Raw genomic sequence first — 24,777 nt, forward strand, 5'->3', positions numbered from 1 at the left:
AGATTTATATGTAATATTGTTTTAATTTAGGTATTTTGACACAAAGTCGTACTTCTTCTGAAATGACATGCCGATTTTTTTTCCATACATCGATTCTGCGACTCAAATTCTGCCCAACTGCCAAGTTTTGAAAAATCGCGCGAGTAGTTTTAAAAAAATTAGCTTTTAAAATGTTAGCTCCTCAATGTTAATTGAATTTGATATATATTTATTAATATCTCTCTTTTTTTTATTACACTTACTTGATTCCCTTTACCAGAATTCGAAATTTAGGCTTAATCCAAATATAATTCGCTCACTTTTTATGATTTATTTTTATAATTTGTATTTTTAAATATTTTTATAAATTTTTTTGCATTATAACCTACAAACATTTTACCATCATCTTAAAGTAGATGTATTTCTAAGCACACCTGCAAAATATTAGAGTTTTTTATTCAAAATGTCCTAGGATATACGTGAATTTACGTATCGGCGCATTTTGAAATTTGGCATATTTGTTATAAACGATAATAACGCCAAATGTGGTTTACTCACTTTGTTAAAATTATTTGAAATAATGAACGATGACTTTTTTCCGCTCTTTTACAATGCAAAAATTTTATGTGTACACCACATGACTTCTTTGCACGGAATATTAAATTATACGCACTTTTTCTTGCATTCCATTTAAACGTATTGGATTGATTTAAATCTACTTCGTCGATAGCGCATAAACCACAATAGAATAAATGCACTCATTAAAATCACTATATTTGTTTACCACAGCGACACTCTGGCGCTTGCTTCACTTAATAAGTTACATTTCGTTCATATTATAAATCAGAATGCATATAAATTTATATCATTTGAAGAATAATCTAATCGTTGCCACATATTCTATTCAAATACAATAATAAATCTAAAACGATGTATAAAAGAAATTAAGCAAACAAAACAAAAAAAGAAACAGCTTTTTACAGAAGATTCAGTATTTCTCATTTAATTAGTTCAGTTCTCACTTCCCGACAAGGCAAAAATACATAAAAACTCAAAATAACTATATTAAAAATTACGAAGTAAATCTTAAACACTTATTTCCTCGAATAAATTCCAGAATGGATTAAATATGATTTAATTCGCAATAATAAAAGGAAGGCGTTATCTTTGTTGTTGTGAAGCTTAGTTTCTCCAGATTGGCAACAAATCCGCTATTTTGACAAATTCGAAATGTAAACAAACATGTCCGCCATCGCAAAATTCATTAGACTTAGCTGCAATTAAACAATTTTTAAACTGTTGATAACTCCATAAATATTGCATGAAGATTTACTAAAGGCATAAAAACTTTAACCGGAAGATAAGAAAAACATAATTCAATCATTTTTAAAGCAAAAAATGCACAACTTACAAACATATAAGAGTAAAGAAACTAGATCATTGAGCCGGTTAACAGAGTGGATATACTGCGATACTGCTGTGTTGTTCTGGGTATCTATTGCCGTGGCAATACTTCCCAGACATTCAAAGTAGAAAACCTAAGCAGTGTAAAAACCTGAATATTTTTCCTCCGAGGGGAAGATATGATGAATACGAGAGAATACGGTGCCTCATGTATGCATGCTCGAACGCTGACTGGATGGGTGGATATATATATATATATATATATATATATATATATATATAATTTATTTACTAAATAATATTTATTAATTGATTATATTATCTCCTAAGTTTAATTATATATATATACATATATTTATATACGTTTGGTGCGGCCGATTGCAACCAAAATACGAGGTGCACATCTACATGTTATAGCAGTCCTATATACAAAATTTCAACGTTCTGAGGCTACTCGTTTTTGAGTTATGCGAGATACGTACGTACGTACAGACGCCACGAAGAATCCTCTTGAGAATTCTTTTTTAAATCAGTTTTATAATTTGTTTTGGGAAAAATAGTCTTTTATTCTGTTCTTACGTACAGATGTCATGCAAAAACATCGTTAAATTGCATTCGATAGCGGTCAAAATGGATATTTTCGTTGAAATATGATACCTGAAAAATTTTCGCGATTACAATACTTCCTTTCTACTTCGTACAAAGAAGTAAAAGGGAATGGAAAATAGGTTGTTATAAATTAAGAAGCTCGCCAAGTAAACTATACTTGGCACAAACTGAAAAAAAAATCGCTAAAATTAATTTCTTCGTAAATTTCGTACCAAATTTTACAAAATTTAATATTTAGGCATAATATGGGGAAAATTGACATGCCATTTCAGAAAAAGTTCAATTTTGTGTCAAAATACCTATATTAGAACAATGCTATATATAAATCTGATATATATCCTAAGTCGCGCTCTCGAGACATGAAAACGCAGTTTGAATTTCGTCAATCGGCAAAGTAGAACTGTCTAGGTTAAGACATGCAGATTATCAGAATTTCAACTCTAGTGAGCAGGTGCAGTTTCAGAGTAGAGTTCGTTGAACTTGCAGACGTTGGATATAGTAAATAAATTATGCAAACGCTGTTCAAATTAGCGAAAATTTCTTTTGTGACATTTACTAATTTTAGCAACCATATGAACACGGGCAATGTAGGACAAAGTAGCAAAAGGAATCACTGGAATGAAAAAAGATGCAGTTTTTTTACCACGATACTGCAACCCGTAAGAGAAGAAACAGTACAGTACTGGATAATTTACCTAAACTAGGAAACTTTGAGCACCTTTTCATTGAAGTGAAAATTTTTAACTTTGTATATTTATTGTAATGCAATCTTTATATAGCCTACAGTAACTTTCAGTTTGCATAACTTAAATGGTTAAACATTATTTTACTTGGATTTAGTTTTTGCATTTTTTGTGTGTTGCTATAAAGCTGACTGATGATCGTCAGAACAGAGCTGAACTCCGAAATAGTTACAAACGGTTTATTTGGAGCAGCGACATTTCTGAAGGCATACATTTCTATAGCAGTTTCGAATACCACTCGCTTCCTTGCTGTTGCTTGTTCAGCGGAATTCAGAGCTCAAAAACTAATCGTCTCCTATTTTTGCAGATTTACTGGAGCAACACCGTGTCTCGTCAAAATACAGCAGTAGTTATGTTTTTCAAATTCAAGTGCAAATTCATCCGTCAACTGAAAATATTCCTCTCTAAAAAATTAAGGAATTTCTATTTCCAGATAACTTGTTACATAAAATAAACTTAAAAATGTCCTTCTTAAACGTTTTACTTTTATTAAAATCAAATATGGATCGGGAGTCACAGAAAATAGTGCTAAATGCTTATTACAATCGTTACTCTTAAACAAAAAGAAAAACTACAACTTTACAAAAAGAATTAACGTAAATTAATTTTTAATTAAACAAAAGAAAACAGAAAGTACGAGAGAAAAACAAAAAGAATTAAAGTAAACTTAATTTTTTAATTAAATAAATCTTACAAAGAACATTTATTAGCATTAATTTATGAAGTTGTTGCTGATGTATTTTAATCAATTAGAATAGTTCTTTATAAACTTAGATCAGAAAAATATTCAGCATTTATCACTATTTAATCAAACCATCTATTTTATGCGTATTTTTGAATTTACTGAACAATGCTGTTAATAAATACATTACATTATGATTAGAGAATTATATTTACAAAATTGATTTAATTACGTTTTAAAACAAATCTAAAAGATTTTTAGTCTACGTGTACTTCCTTTTCAAATGTTTCTTTGTCATAATAAAATGTTTTAAATAGCCGTTAGGACTTCTTACACGTTGTAAATGTATTATACACATGGGGGGAGAGAAAGAAAGTTTTGCAATTTAATATTTTTCTTACTTAAAGTACGCTACTTTTAGAAGAATTCAAAGTCTTAAGAAACATGTATGAGAAAAAATAGGAATAATAATAAATTTTTAACGTTTCTTTCAAAAAATAAAAAAAAATAAAGTATTTATTTGGATGAAGAGGTTAGTTGCAAAATTCTGACTTGCAATAAATTTTTAGCTTGTCAGAGTCGTAAATGGAGGCTTAGTCCAAACTTTTCAGCGGGTGCAGTGTTCGGCATAATCTTTCTTATACGTGGAAGCATTTGGATTCAGATATTAAAAGTTAATGAGTTGCTCACGGTTTTCGAAAACTCGAGACTTCCGATAACTAAATAATTGGTCATGTATAGTTAGTTAGTTTTAGGAAATAGTTTTAAAAATGAAATTGAATAACATGAAATAGAATACTTCTTGATTTGGTCTAAAAATTGCATCACAGATAGCTGTTGGACAGCTTTTGCAATTTTATATTTTCCGCTTCTCTTAATCTAATCCCGGAATGAAATCTACAATTTGGTTAGTATAAAGTAATTCGGATTGGAAAACTAAACTTCCGAGACATATCAGATAAACTGCTATCAGGTTTTAATTCTAGGCGCAATTTCACTTAAATAAGATAATTTTTAATTATTAAGTTACACAGCATTCTCAAAGGGCACAGATAAAATGCTGTCTTTCAACAACTGATATAAATAGCAATCAATAAATATAAGGTCAACCCATTCTATGAATAGTCCTGAATAAAATATAAAACAGTTCACTATCAAATGCAGTTCCTACTTTCTATTCTGCCTAAAAATTCTTTCTGCTTAGAGGAGCCCACCAGCGGCTATAATAAATAAAGCCGCACCAGAGCAATAAAGTCGCTGAGCACCAGTTCGGTCCGAAGTTCGAATCCCGCAAACGGGATGGCTGTATGGGTGTTTTCGTGGTTTTCCCCATGTATAACGTGTATACGAGTCAGTTTCCCTTAGAAAGTCCTCCACGAAGGCATTCCTCCCCTTAGGCAGATAGCTTTGCCATAATTAAATACACCACACCTTTCTGCTTAGATAAAATAATAAAATACCTAAAATTAAGTAATGTTTGGATAAGATAATAAAAAAATACCTAAAATTAAATACCTTCGAATATATAAAATTTTGAGTTAGCTGCCTACGTGCAAACAGATATTTTTATTACAGATACGTATGATATCTATACAGGAATACTGGCTGCGCAAATAGTACAATGGGAGAAGATTCCGGATTCTATACAAACGAAAGAAGCATCAAGGTACTCATTCCATACCTTTATCGAAAGGAATTAGCTCTCTGGTTCCAATCGAACTGCCCCTAAACTTGATGAGAAGGCAGCCGATGAGAACTTTTGGTATTGACACGCAAACTTTCGTGATTCATTAAATAAGCACCTTTATATTATTCTCCCATGTATTTATGGTCATTAACCTGAAATAAAAGCCTAATTCGACCCAGAAGATTGAAATTATCGTATGCTTGGAGATGATTTGCTTATCAAAACTATGCTGAAAACAGTACTTATCATACATAATTAGCCATTCCAGAGATAGCTCTAACATTACTTCCTCTACATATTTTATACTTTCTTATCCCTTATGTGAAGAGTTTAATTAAAGCTCGTTTCTTAAATCCAAAGCTTTCCGTGTAACATCTAAACCTATTTTAAAAAACAGACCTTTAGGAATTTCACATCTGTGAAATTGTAAAATTTTAAATGTTGGGGCACAGCAATTTTTGTAAGATTTCTTAAATGAATAACTAAATATTTAAATAAAACGAGATACTTTTCTTCATGCTAAATCTTAGGGCTAAGTAAAACTGAAAAATCTTAAAATCAATTAAAAATAACAGTTATACACTTCTTGTTTACGAATGAGAAATACTGGTCAAAAAGGTGTTTGGCTTAAGCGTGGTCAGCAGAGAATCCTGGCAGACGTTTTTTGTAAAACGCGGAGTGGGCTATAGAAAAGCAGTCCGCCTTCAATAACATGTCCACTCTCTTTAGTGAAGGTCTTAAGCTACTTGATTTCTGTCTGTAAGTAAATAAGGCATTGTTCTCGCTTTATTTTGCTTTCCTATTCTCATCAGAATGAGGGTCTCCGTTTTGGCATATTAATGTCATAGGCAGGCTACGTTTGAGTGCGCATCACGCTATGTCTGAAAGAAAGATTTAAACACTAGAAAATAAAACTCTATAGGTTTCTTTGTTGATATCGGCTGTAGAAGTTCTGAAATTTCTTTTCTCATTAGAAAATTTTTATTTCTTCACTGAAATTGCGCAGAATCTGGGGTAAAAAGTGATGAACTATTAAATGTGGGGAAATCTTTTTTTCACAATGTAATGTAAAATTATTGTTAAGCCGTACATGTAGATGACAATTAATTTTGTCGTAGGGCCAACTTCTGTCCGTCCGAGGATCCATCAGTGAAGTTTTCTGGCGTAAAATATCGCATTTTTATTATACTTTAGCTTTGCAAACAATTTTGTAGGCAGACCAAATGTAAGGACTACATACACACAAACTGCTTATATACTGCATATAAAGGATATATATATATATGCATATTTATATGTAAGAAATAAAATATGAAAACAAATTATTAACTTTAATTTAGCAATATTCTCTTTCATTTGCTATTTTAATTTGGATAATTCCTCTTTCTGTCCTAACATTAGTAACTATTTATAATATATTAAACTAAACTAAGTCATTTCAAAATTAATCTGCATTATGCTTTCTTACATATTCTTTCAAGTCACAACGTATTCTGCTTTCAGTTAAAGAACTGAAACCTTTTGACTCTCCCACGTTTCTTCTGAAAGCATAGTCGCCTCCTCACTTGCTTGGATATTGCTAACACGTTGCGGCTAGTTTCTGTTTATCATCCACTGTCTTTAGATGTAAGCTTTCAAAGATTTGTAGAGTGCATATTGCGCCCATATAGAAATATTAATCAGATTATGTGTTTAAAGAATTGTATTATTGAGTAATAAAATTACATGAATCTAAGGCCACTTCTATTTGCAAGTCCATCATTATATCTAGGCAATATACCTCTCCTGCCTATTACATAATACGCATAAAGGCAAAGGAAATCCAAGAAGTTTTTAAATTCATTAATTCTGAATCAACTACAGCTACCAAAATAAATAAATGAATAAAACTGTAATCTTATTTTCTCCTCTTGATTGATGGACCTTGAAGGAAAAAGGACAGTAAAGTAAAGCAAGAGAAAGCGTAAAATTCAAAGCAAGAAAAGGTGTAAAATAAAGGAAAGAAATGAAAAGATTATGATAAACTATAGTTTTTTTTTTTTTTTTTTTTTTTTTTTTTTTAATGTAAGAAAGCAGACCAAATCTTTTCATAATCTACCTCCTCTCTGAATTCATTTCTTTATGAATTTTATAATTTGAGTCTGAATTTTAAAATTTCGAAAGTTTGAGCCAATAATTACTAATTACAACAGTTTATAAGCAGAAATGAATCTGCCTTTAAGCAGTTATGTAAGCTCATGACACATGGTAAAAGTATCATGAGCGTTAAATAAGAATCATTTTACAGAGAATAAATCTCATGTGGTGGAGTTCAGAACGATTTATTTTACTACACCGATTTCCAAATGCTAAGCGACAATGGAAAACTGCTGATAACTCAAGCGGACGGAACTTGATGAAAATATTTATTATATGACCTGTAACTCGAAAACACAAGAAAATGTTACACAGAGTATTTACATTTTGTGATAGCAACAGTAACATAAAATCTCCTAAATTTGGACATAAAAATTAAATACAAAACAAAAATTATCAAAACTGAATATGAACCAGTAAAGCAACACAGGCCTGACAGCGATGTCTCACGTTGTTTATAAAGTTTTCAATGATCTACATGGGTAGCAGTGATCATTCATTACGTAAACCAGTTGTACGACCATCTAGGGAAAGGAAAGGGATTTGAGGCCAGAAGCACGCCTCCCGAGAAATTTTCATCCATGCCTATTTGGATTAATGCTCAAGGGTGCACAGGCGACATTCTTGATTCTACTATTCTCCCGCACAGTGCTGCAAGTGGCTATACCTTCATTTTGCAAACCAACAATGTCCGCTATCACACTACTCGCTTCGTGCAACAATTTCTTGAAGAAGAAACTATAGTCTAAATGGAATAGCCAATAAGCTTTTCCGAGTTCCATGTGGCAGCGCAAACAGGTCTATGCGTCCAGCTAAATATACTCCTCTCCATACAAGAATATCACCTTCTGTATACGCTTCCCTTTTCCGCACGTTAGAAGGAAGATACGGAGTGTTTGCTTTTTCCATATGTAAATACTGCAAGAATAATGTCTAAAGCAAAGCGCGACTCATCAGTGAACAAAATAGAAGTGTACTTATTTTCAATGCAGTTTACATGAACACTTTTGCAATTCAATCGTTCCCTCCAGTGGCAAGGGTTTCGCAAGCGCGGATCTAAGTTGAGAGGGAATAACAGCCTTGTTGCAAAGCGCACTACTTAGCAAATACTGTTCATTTGCAGAAGTGGTAATTCTTGGCCTTCGTTAGGCTTTCGATGCGCTAAACCAGTTGTTAGAGCCTGATTCCATAACTGGAACGCTTACCACGGAAAGGTCGACATTAAACCATCTTGTAACGACAGACTATCGTTGACATCCTTTTAATCGGCATATTGCTCTATAATGCAATTCTGCTTGCAAATGACTCATCGAACTCATTTTTACACTTGGGCTGTCTCGAAATTACTTAATGTGTTGCCGTTTATTCAATACCGGTTAATTCCTAAGCAACTGGTTTTTAGCTGTGTCACGTTTATATACAGCGAAAGCAGGATCGCTCTTTGAATAATACCATTTGATTCAGCTTGCCTTTATTTGTAACATATGCATATTCCAAGGATTCCGAACTAATTTTAGCCAATTTATCGTGATTTGTTTTAATTTGTTTCATAACTTTTAAAAATCAGTGTATTATTATACTATTTTTTAAGACACAAAGGTAAAATAAACAAAGCTGAAAGGGGATTATCAAGGTGTGTATGTGTGTATGTGTATATATATATATTATATATATGCTTTTACTTATAAGGAGTTCAATGGTCATAATTTTAAAATCAATTTTTTTTTTTTTACTTTAGCAAGGGTCATAAATTATGACCTCATTTATCGTATGCGGCCCACTGATTTCCAAACAAACTCCTCTGCCCTAAATAGTACTTTCTGTCAGGAAAGGAGCAGGAGTATCTAGGATTTTGAGAACCAAAAATGCATGTTGGTTTCTCGCTGACATTCCCGTAAGATGTTTTGTAAGAAGTTGTGTTCAGATAAAACAAAGCTGTTGTGTAGAAAATTAATGAATTAACGTTTTATGAATTCCAAGATCTCTTCAACACAGTTGCTAGCTGTTAAACTACCAGTAATGAACACTACATCGAATATCATATCACCGCAGAAGATAACGGGTTTACTCCAGGCTGATTTCATTTGTCATAACTGTTTGGATTTTTATATTCGCCATTTTACCTTTATATGCATATCTGGGCATTATCAGAGTATAAATAAAAGGGAAGTTATGGGGCTTTGCTTGATCGAGAACTGATAATTAGTCTAACAGATGTTAAGCGAATTTTAACTATATTTGTAATAACTACAAAGTCTTGGAAAGGTTTAAACAAAATTTTTATTTAAACAGAATTCAGAACATAAATGCATTTTCTTGTGTTAACAATATGAGCCACAGCTCATAATGATGTAACTAAACGGAACAGTCAAATTCGAGTTAAACGTGAAACAGTCCTCAAAGACTAAACAGAGGTGATGAGGTTTTACTTTAAGTTGGCTCAGTAATTATGATCGGACCGTCAAAATCAAGGTGTTGGCAAATGATATAACGCAAGGGTGAATAATTACAACTATCAGAGCGGGCAAGAAGTAAACTTAGCTTGCACGCAAAGGCCTATTGCTCTGTTTTAAAATCCAAAAAACCGCAGTTTAAAACTAGCTAACTCATCTGCATTCTGGTGAGGAGAGAGAAAGGTAAGGTACAGATCCAAATCATAAAAACAGGTTAGCTTTAAATAATAACCTTACAAAGTCATCACTATTGTTGACCTGATACAATTCCACAACTCATAATTGCATGAGATCCACACCTCCGTAAGAACAGTCAACGATAAGCTGGAACCAGTCATTCGCTGAAGAAGATTACGCAACCTCATTTCCGCAATATGACTGTAAATCGTGTAATGAGTAGTTGGCTAACTGTTGATAGTTATCAGCTGTCATCTGAAGGACTACAGAGTGGTTGTAAGAGTATTTAATGTTCTGACGAATAAGATGACTATCACTCTGGTTTATCATTTGCGTACTCTAATCCTGAATTTATGAATGTGAAGTCTTCTAAGTATCTGCAGAAGTATCGTTGAAATGATTTCTCAATCGATACGTGTCTCTTCATGTTGGTATTCTTCGTAAGAGCTAAATATCTACAATTTTTTTAAGTCAGTTACCTGATTACATTCAGTGCTAATGTGCTTTTTATACATTCTTCTTAATGTAGTTATTTACAATTAACAAGTTTTATTTAAAATTTGCTTCTGCAAACATAGCTTTTCTGTCGATTACCTATCTTTTAGATCTGAATTCGTAAAATCTTTAGATTTCAATAAAAAATTTTCATTATTTTGCATACTTCACATAATCTTCCTAATACTAAATTTTTTTGGAATGCTCACTGAATTTCTAGATTCCCAATTTGAATTCAGTTATTGAAATAGTCTTTTATTCCCACTTCACATTTTTTGAATTGCTCCCAGAATGCTTCATCTTAATGTGAGATTTCTCGTTTAGAAAAAGAAAGTATCCCACAGTTCGCAAATCTAAGAGATTAAGAATTAATTAGGAGCAACTATCTTTTTGCCTATAACAGACTCTGACTACTATTACATTGCATCATGAAGACTATACTGCTTCCCGTTTTTCAGTCATTAACTGCATAGTAGCAGATATTGACTACATAAAAGCAAACAGAAGAAGAAAGCAAATTGAGATATATTAGGTACCACTATCAATAATTAGTGGATCGGGATTAGTTATACATAAATAATAGAAAGTTACACAGCGGACATAGACATAGATATGACAGCTTAAGTGAAGACTAACAGCAATCAGGGCCGTTTATTTTTGAAAAAAAAAATTCTGTTGTTTGTTTTGATTCTGGCTTATTCCACTCGATCGACAGTAATATCAGATCAGGTCCTTGATATCAGAACAAGCCCCCCAAATTCATCGTGACAAGGGGGGGGGCAAGATTGCATCTGTCATTGGTAAAGAGCTTTGAGCACCATATGTGTGACAGTACGACTTTGCTCAGTTTCAGCCCCAGATTTTGATGGAGTCCCTGGGGGGGACTGTCTGCCAACCAACAACCAACCTCTTGAGAGGGCTTTCGGCTCGCCGCATATTTAGAGTACCCTACATTTACAAACATCTATACCAGGGTTGGCCAAACTTCATGTCAGTAAGAGCCGCACGTTTGAATTCAGGAATGTTCGAGAGCCGCATTTAGATTTTCTAAAAGCCACAAGTTTATTTACACCATTATAGAAGTAGTGGATGAGGTTTTAAATAGAACGAAATCCTTGCTAACGTTGTAAAAAGAGTCTAAACTAATTAATTACTTCTTTTTGGACACTGAATAGTTTTAGTTTACCATATTTCATACATATATTTTATATCCCCTAGCCGCACAAATTGCTTGCGAGAGCCATATTAGGCTCGCGAGCCGCACTTTGGCCACCCCTGATCTATACCTTCTCCGGGATTGGAACCCAGGCTCTTCGATACTGCAGTCGTCACTAACCTCTACCCAGGCTGGAGCGGCAAAAAAAATTCTTCACAAATACAGCTAGACTGAAGTAATACATGCTCCCAATTTTTAACAATTATCCATGGGACTGTCAAATTTTTATAACGCATTTGAAGAAATAAAGAGATGGGCAGGACAGAGAAGGAGAAAAGAAATGAGTATATTCCAGTATGAATGCTCTGGGAATTACGGTTCTATTTCGATTGGTTAGTAAAGGTGTCTGATTTTCGAATTTTAATATTATTATTGGCAGAAAGTGTAAGTATGAGCAGAAAGTGTGAGTACAGGCGTCATGAGCATTATATGGGAATCGTGTGAATTAATTTTGAAACGACACAGCTCAAAAAATTTATTATAAGCATGTTATTGGATTTACAACTCAAAGAAAAATATTCAGTAGCAATAAGGAAACTTAAAGTGCTATTCCAAAATGAAGGTAGAATTTTATTTTATATATTTTTTTCCTTACGTAGCCCCTATTCTTCAAAGCGAAAATTGTTGGAGACACAAAAGCCTTTTTTAGGATAAAGGGTTAGTAAGTGCAGAGAAATATTGTCTAACAGAAAATAAAAACTCGACGATTTATACTAAATAAAAATTTCTAAAAATGTAGAATTTAAATTTTGAGCATTTTATTTTTTAAAAAATAAACACAATTCTCAGAGTCCTATTAAAATTTGAATCTTCAGTTCAATCTGAAAAACTCATTATGTTTGCGAAGTTGATCATAATTATGAGGATACTCCAGGGAAGATTTACAAACTTTTCTCATTTCCATCAAACAATAACACAAATATAAAAACGTTTACTTAACCGTTACTTATTTCGGTACAGTATAATTAATCACAAAAATTTATAGCATTTTAATTTTCAGATTTTTAACCTTCTTTTCAACATTATATATCCTATAATATCCTCTTAAAATTACAGTTTCATTCTCATTTATATTTCACTTTCCTTTCAGTTCCACATTTTAGAATAACTGAAGTTTCCACAGTTTTCTAAAACTAACATCTTAATACAAAATCTGGGTGCATCTTAATTGATTGATATGTTATTTCACTAAACGTTTAGGATTTCTCAAGAAGTTGCTTGAAAAGACCTCCGTTCTTTGCGTAAGATTAACTGGCCCTCTGAAAATTGCATTAAAATATTCCATAAAAAATAATTCTACAGAAATGTATCATATTCATTCTTATTCATGGTAGCCTTTTCGTATGTGAGGTAAAATGAATAATTCATTCAGAGACAAAAATAGGCCTCTGACCTCTATAAGTTCATTACTCCAAACATTATAACTTATTCTTTGCATGATATTATTCATTTACATAGCTGTAATATTAATCGCCAATTTCAAATTACATATTTTTATATTCATTTTTAAACACGTGACTTACATTTAATTTCATTAAGTATTCAAATTCATAAATCATTAATATTTTTATATTCAATATATATTCATATAATATTCAAAATCATAGTTTTTATATTATTTCCTGTACCAATAGCCAAATTATTTCATCATTAGTCACATTTTATGTTTTTTATGTTTGAAAACTTTCAAAATAATTCAAAACTTTCACCAGTATTCAAATTTATAATTATCATTATATTAAATTTTCATAACCTTCCCCCAACTTAAATGTTTGCCATATTTTAAAATTCATTACTTAATTTATTCAACATGAACACAGAAAAAGAGGTTTCTAAAGGGAAAAAAAAGAATTGATTTGATATTTTTATATAAATATTATTATGGATTTAAAATCCAAAACAATAAGAACAGTAAAATAACAATTTTCAATTCAGTGATGATACAGAATATTTTTGTTGCGCTAATTAATCAAGTAATCATTTGCTTGATATCTATGAAATTTGAGGTAAAAGAAATTTCTCAAAATTTTTTTTTAAATTCGATTTTAATTATTCATAAGCTGCTGTCTAGTTGATCAATTTTTACCTACTGAGAACATTTTGCGGTCTGAATGAGGAAATAAATACATTCTGCTTTTATTAAATGTACCTGTGCATGCGTTTATGCACATTTAGTACATCTATCTATATATATATCTATCTATTTATCTATATTACTATGACCATAGCATAGACTAATAGGACTTCAGGAACGCTATCGGCAATTTGTTGACTCCATGCCTAGAAGCATATCGACTATGATAAAAACCACAGACCTAAAGGGTGTCCTTAATGTTATGGAAACTCTAAATGTGTAAATAAATATATATATATATATGTGTGTGTGTGTGTGTGTGTGTGTGTGTGTGTGATGTACCAGCTTTAGTCGTAGCTTAAATTATCAGACGATAAGTTTTTTAAAAAAAAACAGGATCCATTTATTATTATTCAGGAGAAATAGCAGTTACAAAATCAGATATCCGGAGTAAATAAGAAGAATTACTAATAACTTTTTGTATGAAGTTTACTGCATCGTGACATTTAAGAAAAAGCCCCCGATATTCCTTTGCGAGTCCTTTTATAGCCTCTGGAAAGGCAGAGCTTCCAAGAAATGACGTCAGCCTCGTCAGCCAATCCAGTTCGCTTTAAATATTTCCAGAACATTCTATAACTGTACGTGTAGAAATGGTGGGAAAAACAACTTGACTACGGAGCTGTGGATTTAATTCCACGTGCTTTCAAATAAGAGAACGTCGCCATTAAAAATGAAAAGAACATACAGTTAGAAATTTAAGTGTATTCTTGACTATGGAATTTTATTATTACATATATATATATTTCTTGTTTTTATTTCTTGTTTATATATATATATATACATATATTGAAATTTTCGCCAATCAGTGATGGAAGGTTACCCAGCGTGAAGAGAGCAAACAACAAAGTCAGAAATTAATGTTGAAAACGAAGGAAAATTAAATGAAAATTAGTTGATAATTCTTTTCCTCTTTTTCAAGGAGTAGCCGAGAGAAGTCTCAATGGGTATTGATAATTCTCTTGGATGCTCCAAAAATTGCTAAAAGAATTATCAGTTCACTTGAATTTCCGTTTAAGTTCCTAAAGTCATTAAGGTTTACCGATGCAGGAGAAATGAAAAATATGCAGTGCTTTACCCGGATTCGAATTCCGGACCTTCCGATTACGGGTCAGACATGTTTCCACCTACGCCACAAAGGCACGCAAGAAAGGAAGATGAAAATACCTTATAAGTTTAAATTTTCTTTTGCTTTCATGGTTAATTTAACATTTTGCCCTTTGTCTGCTTGCTTCATGTTAAGTTCTCTCATCATTGTATAAGGAATTTTCTTGTTCATGTTAGATTCTTGCTTGCTTTATGTTAGGTAATCTCTCATCATTGTATGAGGAATTTTCTCCTTATTCATTGCGTTCCTTCGTAGCATAATTAGAAACACGTCTGACTAGCAATTAGAAGGTCCAGAGCTGGTATCTCGGCTAGAGCACAACTTCACGTTTCTTGGCTTTGAAAGAACTCTAAATGATTATACAATGGCATCTGTCTAAAAATGTCTTAGATAATAAATTCATCATCACCCGAATCTGAGAACTGGTTACCCCTCAGTTCCAGTCACACTTTAAGTATGAAAGGAGACATAAGAAATTCTCTCTCCTCACGGCCTGCATTCGGGGCGTAACTGAAAGCCTGCATGACAAACAGGTTCGAAGTTCGAATCCCAGTGAAAGCATTAATGAAATTTCCAATTTCCTGCTCCGATAAATGTCTAGTTGTTCTACTATAAGTTATTTCTCCCTCCTTCTTATCATGCCTTCGTGGTGTAGTGGTCAGCACACTTGGTGCGTATTCAAGAGGTCCGTGGTTCAAGTCCCGGTGAGGGCATTGCACATTTCTTCAGTTTCCTGCTTTCAAAAAATACCTTATGTTTCTACACTACACCTGGCTGATGTAAAAACAAAATCCTAATTTATTCAAGTTGATTTCGCAGCATTTTTGGGCAGCTTTAATAGATTTTAATGAAATGTTTCAGTTTGATGTATATAAAATATATATAGAGAGAGATGGGTAGTAAATTCGCTGAACATTATTACTTCGACTTGGGTTTAAATCCCAGAGAACAGGCCGTCTGCAAGGGAGGTTTCGTGGCTTCTTCCAATTATAACCTGATTAAAATCAATTTTTCCCTTAAAATATCCTCTATGAAGGCACTGCTACTTTTAGACGGATATCTCCACATGCTTTTTTGCTATAATAGAAATAATACATTAATATGTGTATGCATGCATGCATGTACGTATAAGATACATAAAATGCTTCATAGGTGTCAGGCAAACCTTCGATGGAAAATGGAGCAAATCATAGATAAGAGCATATCATAGATAGGTACTTATAAGATACATAACATGATAACTCATATTTACAATTTTAGGACCATTGTGTCGCAAAATGCATACTTTATTACTAGTAGTTCTTTCCGGTTTCTATTTCGTGTGAAATGAAATGGGATCATAAAGTTTCTTAAGCGTAACATATTCGAGCCTATTTTATTTAGAAGTCCTCCACTAAAAGGAATAAAGCAAATAGCTCTCGTTTGCTTTGGCTTATGAGAATAAGTGATCAACTAATTCATTTAGCATACTAATTTGATAGAAACCCAGTGTGCACTTTAAATCTCTAACAGACCCTTTCCCCCGAAAATGATTAAGAAATTTCTTACTCTACTTCATCCTCCTTTTTGTGAACTCATTCGTATTGATTTAATAATTACTGACTGGGAAAAACACAAAAGAACAATTTAGGAAAACATGAAAAAGTTAGAAAGATGGAGTTCAAGCAATGGCTGCCTACACTTGTGACCACTGTTCTTCTAGCGTAACATCAAGAAACACTTGATCATAACATCAAACTGTGAGCTGAATCTAGAAAATCACCAATTAATTCTAAGAATCACTCTTGTTACTTTCGTACAAAACTCATTTCTCTTTCCTTCTCCATTTCTTTCGCAGACAGTTTTCGAAGAATTCTTCATGTCGTTTTTCGATCCAAATCTTAAAAATCGATTCGAAAATTAAGTTTCAAGGCTTTAATCAAACAGCAAAATGAAACATACTTCGATTTTGTATTAGAACCATTTTTCAAATAAATAAATCCGACTGAAAGTCTATTTAAAATAATGAACAGCTGCTCCATGTTTTACTTACTAAAATGATAGTCTTATTATAAAACTTAAATTATGCAGAGACATAGACGAATTTCAACAAAGAAAAGAACTATTCAAAGTCATATCACTTCTTTTATTGTGATAGGAAATTGGGTCTTTTGTACTATTCTAAAACTTCGCGAACAAAAAAGAAATTTTCAATGGAAGGAATATCTTCCAGAACTTTGCGAAACAGCTTGATTAAAATGAACTTATTGGCTGATAACTGAAGTGAAGGTTCTGTTTTTAATACGATTCCCAAAAGAAGCTCTTACGGAATTATGGGCAAACAAATAAAGTAAACTTTTTTTCCTCAAGGAACTCTATATGAGACTATTTATTGCAAATTAATTAATAATTTATCATGATTTGAAGTAATAATTTACAAAATGGAAAGATCTTAAAGGAAAATTATTGCCAAATATTTATATCCTTCGGAGTCGACGTAAATTTGAAATATGATAAATCTTTCTACCAGCTAGTGTTTTCACTAAGATTAAATTCATGATTACATACGTAAATTATTTATGTCCATAAATTATTATTAACAGTGTAAGATTTCGCCGAAAAATGCTTTTTCATTCGCCTCAGGTTAGAAAAAAACACGAAATAGTTTTACACGCGACAGGAAGATTAAAAATAACGTTATACTTGATTACTGCCCGTCAAAAAAATTTTATTGTATCACGTACTATAGCATAATATGAGATAGGTACATTTCACATAGGTATTTGATACAGGTATATACATAGGAGACAGGTACATTATTTCATTATAATTTCATTATAATTACCCGGATACAGTAAACACGCGCTTGAATGTTAAACTAAATATTCTATTCTCTGATGATAAGTAATCAAGAAGCCGTCGTAAACATTAAAGGGGACGGAGAGAGACATGGACGCATTTTGAGAATACTTAATGTAGACTTTAGCGGCATTTTAACTGTTATACTCCATATTTACCGTAGGAAGAAATTTTAATCCTACGTGAAACACTCCTCATTAAAATTATGATCAAAATTTCCATTACTTAGCTTTAAATTTTGTTTAAGTATATTCCTAATCCTAGAATCCTTTCATGATTTCCTGATCTGGTTAATTTCCATTTTACTTTGCGCTCTTTGTTGTGAGAAGATGACCCTATTTCTGCCGACGACCGCACTGTTTTTGATCAGGCACCTCATTTAAGACCTAATTTGGCGCGTTGTCGTGTATTTCAGCTGATGTCTTCAGAAAGAGACACGAGATCCAATCTTTCAGACCTAGGTGACGATGAATTACAGTACACTATATTTTAGTTAAAGCGTCAATTTATATACCATTAGGCATTTCTGACTAGAAAATATGAAAACACCTAACTGTTCTCTCGACAGATTTTGAACCACGGTCTTCCACTATTTACTGGGCATGCTAATCAATAACGCCATGAGACCAAACACGTGGGAATACAATACAGTTCTTTATAGAGTTGTTCAAAAACATTATATGATATAACATTTATGCAAATTTTACAGGTAACATTCTTTTTAAAGCAACAAGACAAAATGCCACTTTTTAAATATCGTCCATTTAATTGTGATGTGATGTTATTAAATTACTACGCTTCAGTAAAAGCTCGTCGTGTTTAATAATCAAGTTATTATTCATTTTTTGTATACCTAAAATATATATTAGACGATCTAATACTTTTTAACTATTGTAGGGAATATTAGACAAAAATCGACGGACTGTGCGAAATACTTAATGATATACCTATTTATATGCTAGGTAAAAAGTGTTATTCATACTCATTGCTACAATATTCTTACATTCAGAAACTGAAGAAAATACCAACATTAGAAAAAGTGAAAATTAGAGTTAACTTACCTGATATGCCATCATAGGTCCACCATTCCTCCCAACTTCCTGCCACACCTGCGATGAGAAACACATTATTACCTTACTGTAAATGAGTCGACAATATGATGCATTCGCATGCAATGTTACGCCCATTTTCTAAATTTATATTTCCACCACATTGTACTAAATGTCTCGCGAGATTCTCGTCTGTATTTACTTTGATGTTATGATACTATAGCATTTTTAAAAATATGTTCCCAAATCGTACTTTTATCCCTATCGTATACTTTTCACTATCGTATTCATCAAATCGTATTCTTTTTTTCATTGGAAGATTTGTAAGCAAACAACTTCTAATAACAAATAGGCAGAACTTATCCCTGTAACAGAATCTTAAAACTACATAAAGTGTCGATGAAAATGAATATTTGTACAGACGGAACTTATTGAATAAGTAACTGTGGAAATTTTAACCTCTTCTATTCTAATCTGTTTCCTATAACAATATTTCTTCTGCGACAGTATTTTATGAGCTCATTTCGAGAATTTACTTTCAAAAACTCCCTTCTAAGAGAATTTTAAAATTCCGATAATAAAACCGAAATGAGTTCCTCGACGCTAAAGAGAACTAGAGAAGCATATTGACTAAATTTGAAAACAGGAATATTCAGAAAAGAATTTACAAGGTACAAACAAGTCTAAAGAATTTATCATAGCTCAGAGACGCATTCATACATTGTTTCGAGAGATAAATTTTTTTAAACGAAGGAACACCGACTCCGAGAAGCTAAAAAAAGCAAAGCAATCAATACACAGGCAGCAGTTATTGTTTTTTCGTGTTTTGTTTTGTTGTTGTTGGCTTGGCTCATTTCCATGCGTAACAAATGGTATCGTCTTCATCAGCGCGTAATTGCATCGCTCTCTAAAGGTAAGAATGTGAACAGGGCTAATGGACTTAGACTGCCTGGGCCTCAACAAATGGGCTACACGACGAATACCGTAACGAGTCTTCTTGGAAACTTTCCCTTCTTCTACATTATGCAACGCCACAACCGAATTCAAACAATTGATTTTTCAACGCCTTCCTTCTAGATTCTTTTCACTTAAGACATCATTATTTGCCTTGAGTCCTCTTCGTTTACAAAGTGTCCACATAGGATAATAGGGAAATAAATAAATGGGATAATAAACAAAGTTACTGAAAGCTTGAGGCTCAGGTACATATCTTGTTTTTATTCCCTATATATATTACACATACACATATAAAAGTACATATATACATATACACATACATATATACACATATATATGTATATATTTGTATGTGTATCATTGTATATTTAATTTTTTTTTCTTTAAGTTAAAAAGAAGTTTTCAATAAAGTGAACTTTCCTCACCCACAAACACTTTAAAATTTATAAAAATGTGTAAAAACAAAAGTAAAATAGTAAAAATGTATATAAAAAGGTAAGTTTCTGATATTGATATTCATTGTTGTGGGGCATTAACATTTACTTAAGCAATAATTTTTCGCAATTCCAATGTAAATAACCCAATATCGTTTTTAGTTTAATTTTTTCCATTTTACCATTATTTTATTTTTATTCTCGTGTTTTCATATTTTGCTGTTTTATTTCTTTGTTTACATAGATTTATAACTTTCAAACTGCCTTTGAGTGAGTAAGGCTGGCTTTTTGCATCTTTGTACTAATTAAAGGAAGAAGTGTAATGACGAAAAATTTCGGGTATCATATTTCAAAGAAAATATCCATTTTGACCGCTCTCGAATCCATTTAAACGATGTTTTTGCGTGAAAATTATACGTACGGTCAGAATAAAAGACTCCTTTTCCCAAAACGAATTATAAAATGGATTTAAAACGGATTCAGAAGAGTTTTTCATGAGGTCTGTACGTACGTACGTATGTGTCTCGCGTAACTCAGAAACGAGTAAGCCTCAGGACATTCAAATTTTGTATATAAGAGTGCTACAACATTTAGTTATGCGTCTCCATTTTTGGTTGCAATAGGTTTTTGTTTTACAGCAATCGAACGTTTTGCATTTTACAATATTTTTTTTAATTGTAAGTAGTCTGAGATCAATGGTTGCGAAAATAAAAACTGCAGAATATAGTATATAATAATATATTATATATATAATAATACTCGCGAATATAGTATATAATAATACCTATAGGGTGAATCGCTACCAGACCGACAAACTTGCCGGATGTGTAGAGAGTACAAAGACGACTCGGAATCATATAGGAATGCAGAGTCGCAAATGCCGTAGTTACAAGCTATGGTGTAAAGAAGAAGGGGAAAAGCAACAAAAACAGCAACACATTAATGGGACAGAAAACAATTTATTGAAAGGTTGTTCTAAAATAGGTGTTCGAAATTACGATCAGAAGTCGTCAGGCAGGCCTGACAGCTGCGCTGCATGGAATTCTTTACGTTTTGGAAGATTCTCGGCAGTCTTGCGGTAGATGGCGCTGAACAGATGGGCTGAGCAGCGATCCTGCTGGAAGTTGTCATTTGCGATCCGTTTCCCGAGGTAGTAGGATGAACGTCTATTTAAACGATGAACTGGACGACATGCTGATCGTGTATGGAGCAGCGGATTGCTACAGGCAACACCGCTCGACGGTTGTACCAAGAACATTACCCCAACAGGCGTGCTCAACATCACACGAGTTCGCAATGGTGAACAGAACGAGAGCTACAATGAATCGACAGCGAATGACGAGGACATCTGGTAATGAGGAGCCGATCTTACGTCTGGCAGAGGACAATCCAAGTACGAGTACTCGAGCGATATCCCAACAAGTGGATTTATCCCAATTCATTGTCTGGAGGATACTCGCAATAAACTAAATGAGCGCATACCATCTTCATCACGTCCAATTATTAGAACCAGGATTATCCACTCCGGAGGAGGTTTGCTACAAGGTTTCTGCAACAGTGTGATGCAGACAGCGCTTTTACTGCGTCCGTATTGTTAACGGATGAAGCATACTTCACACGTGAGGGAGCTTTCAATCAGAATAATGCCCATGTATGGGCTTTGGAGAACCCTCATCGTACGCAACCACGTGCAGCTCAAGAGCGTTTCTCGGTCAATGTTTGGGCATGCATTCTTGGAGAGTACTTTAATTGATCGCACCTTCTGCCCAGGACAGTAGGGATTACCTGATCTTCTTGCAACAAATCATGCCCGAACTTCTTGACGCAGCACCATGTTCCTCCATCATTGCGCCGCTTCATGTGGTACCAACATGACAAGGCTCCTCCACATTACACGACTGACTTCCGCCGACACCTCGACGTAACCTTTGGACAGCGGTGGGTAGGTTATGGTGGCCCGGTTCATTGGTCTGCCAAATCACCGGACCTATCATGCATGGACTTCTTCTTCTGGGATCACATGAAGAGTTTCGTGTAGGAGACGCCCGTTCCTTCATCTGAAAACCTCGTCGCTCGAACTGTAGCTACCGGGAGGATACGTGACATGCCAGGAATCTTCCAGAACGTAAGGAATTCCATGCGACGCCGCTGTCAGCCTGCCAGAGGACTTCTGGTCGTAATTTCGAACACCTATTGTAGAACAACCTTTCAACAAAATGTTTTCTGCCCTATTAATGTGTTTCTGCTTCTGTTCTTTTTTTTTTTTTTTTCCGGCTTCTTTGCACATTATCTCGCAACTACGACATTTGCGATCCTGCATTCCTATGTGATTCTGAGTCGTCTCTGTACCTCCTACACACCCTGCAAGTTTTCCGGTCTAGTAGCGAATCACTTTGAATATACTACATGAGAGGCCAAAATGTATCAGAAATCTAAATAAAGTTTCGCATACTAACTTCTTTAAATTATAAATGTACGCATAAATGACAATAGCGTGCACCTGTAGTGTTGCTTGTTTAATTGCAGATGGATTAATTACATAAAATAAGTTTCATATCTGAGAGTAGTTTATGTTTAAAAGGCGTTCTATATAAGAGGATTAAAATGATATAACTACCAAACATCAATATAGCGTTCAAAAATATGTAAGACTTAAAAAAAAGATTCGTATACCGCGTATTCAATGCAGTACCTCTTTGCAGTATGTTATAAATAATTTAAAATAAGACAAATATTTACAGCGATTGTACACAACGTATTAAATGTAATATCTGTTTACAATACGTTATTCTTAAACTGAAATTAGAAAAAAAAATTCCAAATTACAACGAATACAGTTGGAAACAAAACAAAGCAGGTACTTGATTTTTAGCTTCGTTATTGATTATTTATTTTCTTGCTCTAAACTTTTTGGATTTTTTATTTTAATCTTCTGCTTTCCGCTTTTATTTAGCTTTTATTTGATGGAAACAGATTTTGAGGTCCTGGGAACTTTTGGAGAAAACCTGGTTGGCATCTTAAAATGTATGGTCGCACATCAAACGTTCAGGCGCTGTAACTCAAAGTTAGATGACAATAACTGCCTTATCTTCATTTTCATACCAATCCATTTCGGGCCCCTAATGACGATGTATCTGACGATTTAACAGAGAATATCACACGATGTAATTAAATCTAGAGTTGAGGGAATTATTAACAGAAAGCTAAGGAAATCAGACCGACAGTCTGTAGGCCAACAGTTTCTTATATGGTTTGAGAGAATTCCAGTTCCACTCAATTATAAATATTCAACACGTTAACAATTGAGAAGCAAAGCCGGAGAGCACATATAAACGTACCGAAGAGCATATATAAATACACAACAGAAAAGCAGACGTAAATGCACACATGAAAAAAATATAAATTCGCACATAAAAATACGTAAAAAAAGTACAAAATGCAGCAGCAAAAACAAAACGAACATGAAAAGAATAATGATCATGTATGAAAATAATCACCGGTTTTATTTACACAAGCCTTAAACCTTTTTATTTTTTCATGCTGGAAAAGTCGGCGTATAGAGGAAAAGGAAAGCGGCCCCCTACAGTGTAACACTTTGGTTCCCCTCAAAAAATAGTTGTCATTTAAAAAAATATTTACTTTTCAAATATAATATATTGTTAATCATTAATAAAAACAATTCAGTTTTTTAATTATTATAGAAAATATGGCTGTCACACCCCAATAACAGTAGGACTATACCTTTTGATGTATTTTTGATAACATTAGAAAACAGTTCTTATAATCGTTCAGGCAGCGTCCAACATTGCAAACTGTGAGCTGTCATTTTGTGCAACTGGTTTCAGTTTTTTTACTATATAAATCACATCGCAAAGCCCATATATTGGCATATCCTCAGTTTCTTCTCTTGGATCTCAAATGGAGCAAAATGTTTGTGTTTTCTAGCACATTTTATCTACTTTTTTCACTTTATAGCAGTGCTATCAATCCTCTAGACTCTGTATAACGCTGAAATCTACAGGAATTCGAAAATCTTTCAACCGCAAGAATCTTCGCTCCTCATCGAAAACAAGATGGAAAAATTTGTAATTGTTGTGTCAACAAAATGTTAAAACATACAAAAGCCACCAACACTGAGAAAATAACTTACCAGCCATTGCACGAGTGATATCGAAATTTTAATCGCACAAAATACGCAAAAATCAAAGTCATGATACTCTACAAATGGCATCATACCAAGAAAATGCTGATATTGATGAAATGCTGCATTTTATCCTGAAATTTTCGCTACGGTCCAAAAGATGACGTCCTATGCTACGTATTTATGAATGTGTTTGCGGAAGAAAAGCATCTTATATTCTGTAAAATTCTGACTAGGTAGTTTCAGTGTTAGACCACCGAAAGCGAAAGGGTTAGCTACTTAACTTGCGTCCATTGTGAAAAGTATTTGTTTCGGTGTGTTCTACTTCGCCCTTAAAGTTTGTAAAATGTGCTTCTCTAGTTCTGAAACTCCCTGCATATTTGTCACGTTTGGTAACAGTTTAAATTTAACTATTAACATTACATTTATTTGCGAAAACTATAGCTGATTTCTTTTATTTTTCTTTTTGGTAATAAAATGTTTTTCCCCCAGCAGAAGATTTTTGTATCTTTACGTGCAGCGCCACCAGGATAATTTT

General features: G+C 33.2%; 1 protein-coding gene across 8 annotated transcripts in view; it reads right to left on the bottom strand.

The window, feature by feature from the left end:
* Positions 1–24,777, bottom strand: part of LOC118191115 (carbonic anhydrase-related protein 10-like) — a 164,418-nt gene that overhangs the window by 86,660 nt on the left and 52,981 nt on the right. For all 8 annotated transcript variants that reach the window (XR_015038793.1, XR_015038792.1, XR_015038791.1 and 5 more), the window contains exon 2: positions 18,720–18,767. Coding sequence is in view for 4 of the 8 variants with exons in the window: in XM_035361907.2 (XP_035217798.2) it covers positions 18,720–18,767 (48 nt within the window). In the remaining 4 variants the exon portion in view is untranslated. The remainder of the gene's footprint in view (positions 1–18,719; positions 18,768–24,777) is intronic.

The sequence above is a fragment of the Stegodyphus dumicola genome, chromosome X1 (genome assembly GCF_044657685.1).
Source record: "Stegodyphus dumicola isolate Sdum_Otavi_A_Nest chromosome X1, ASM4465768v1".
NCBI lineage: Eukaryota > Metazoa > Arthropoda > Arachnida > Araneae > Eresidae > Stegodyphus > Stegodyphus dumicola.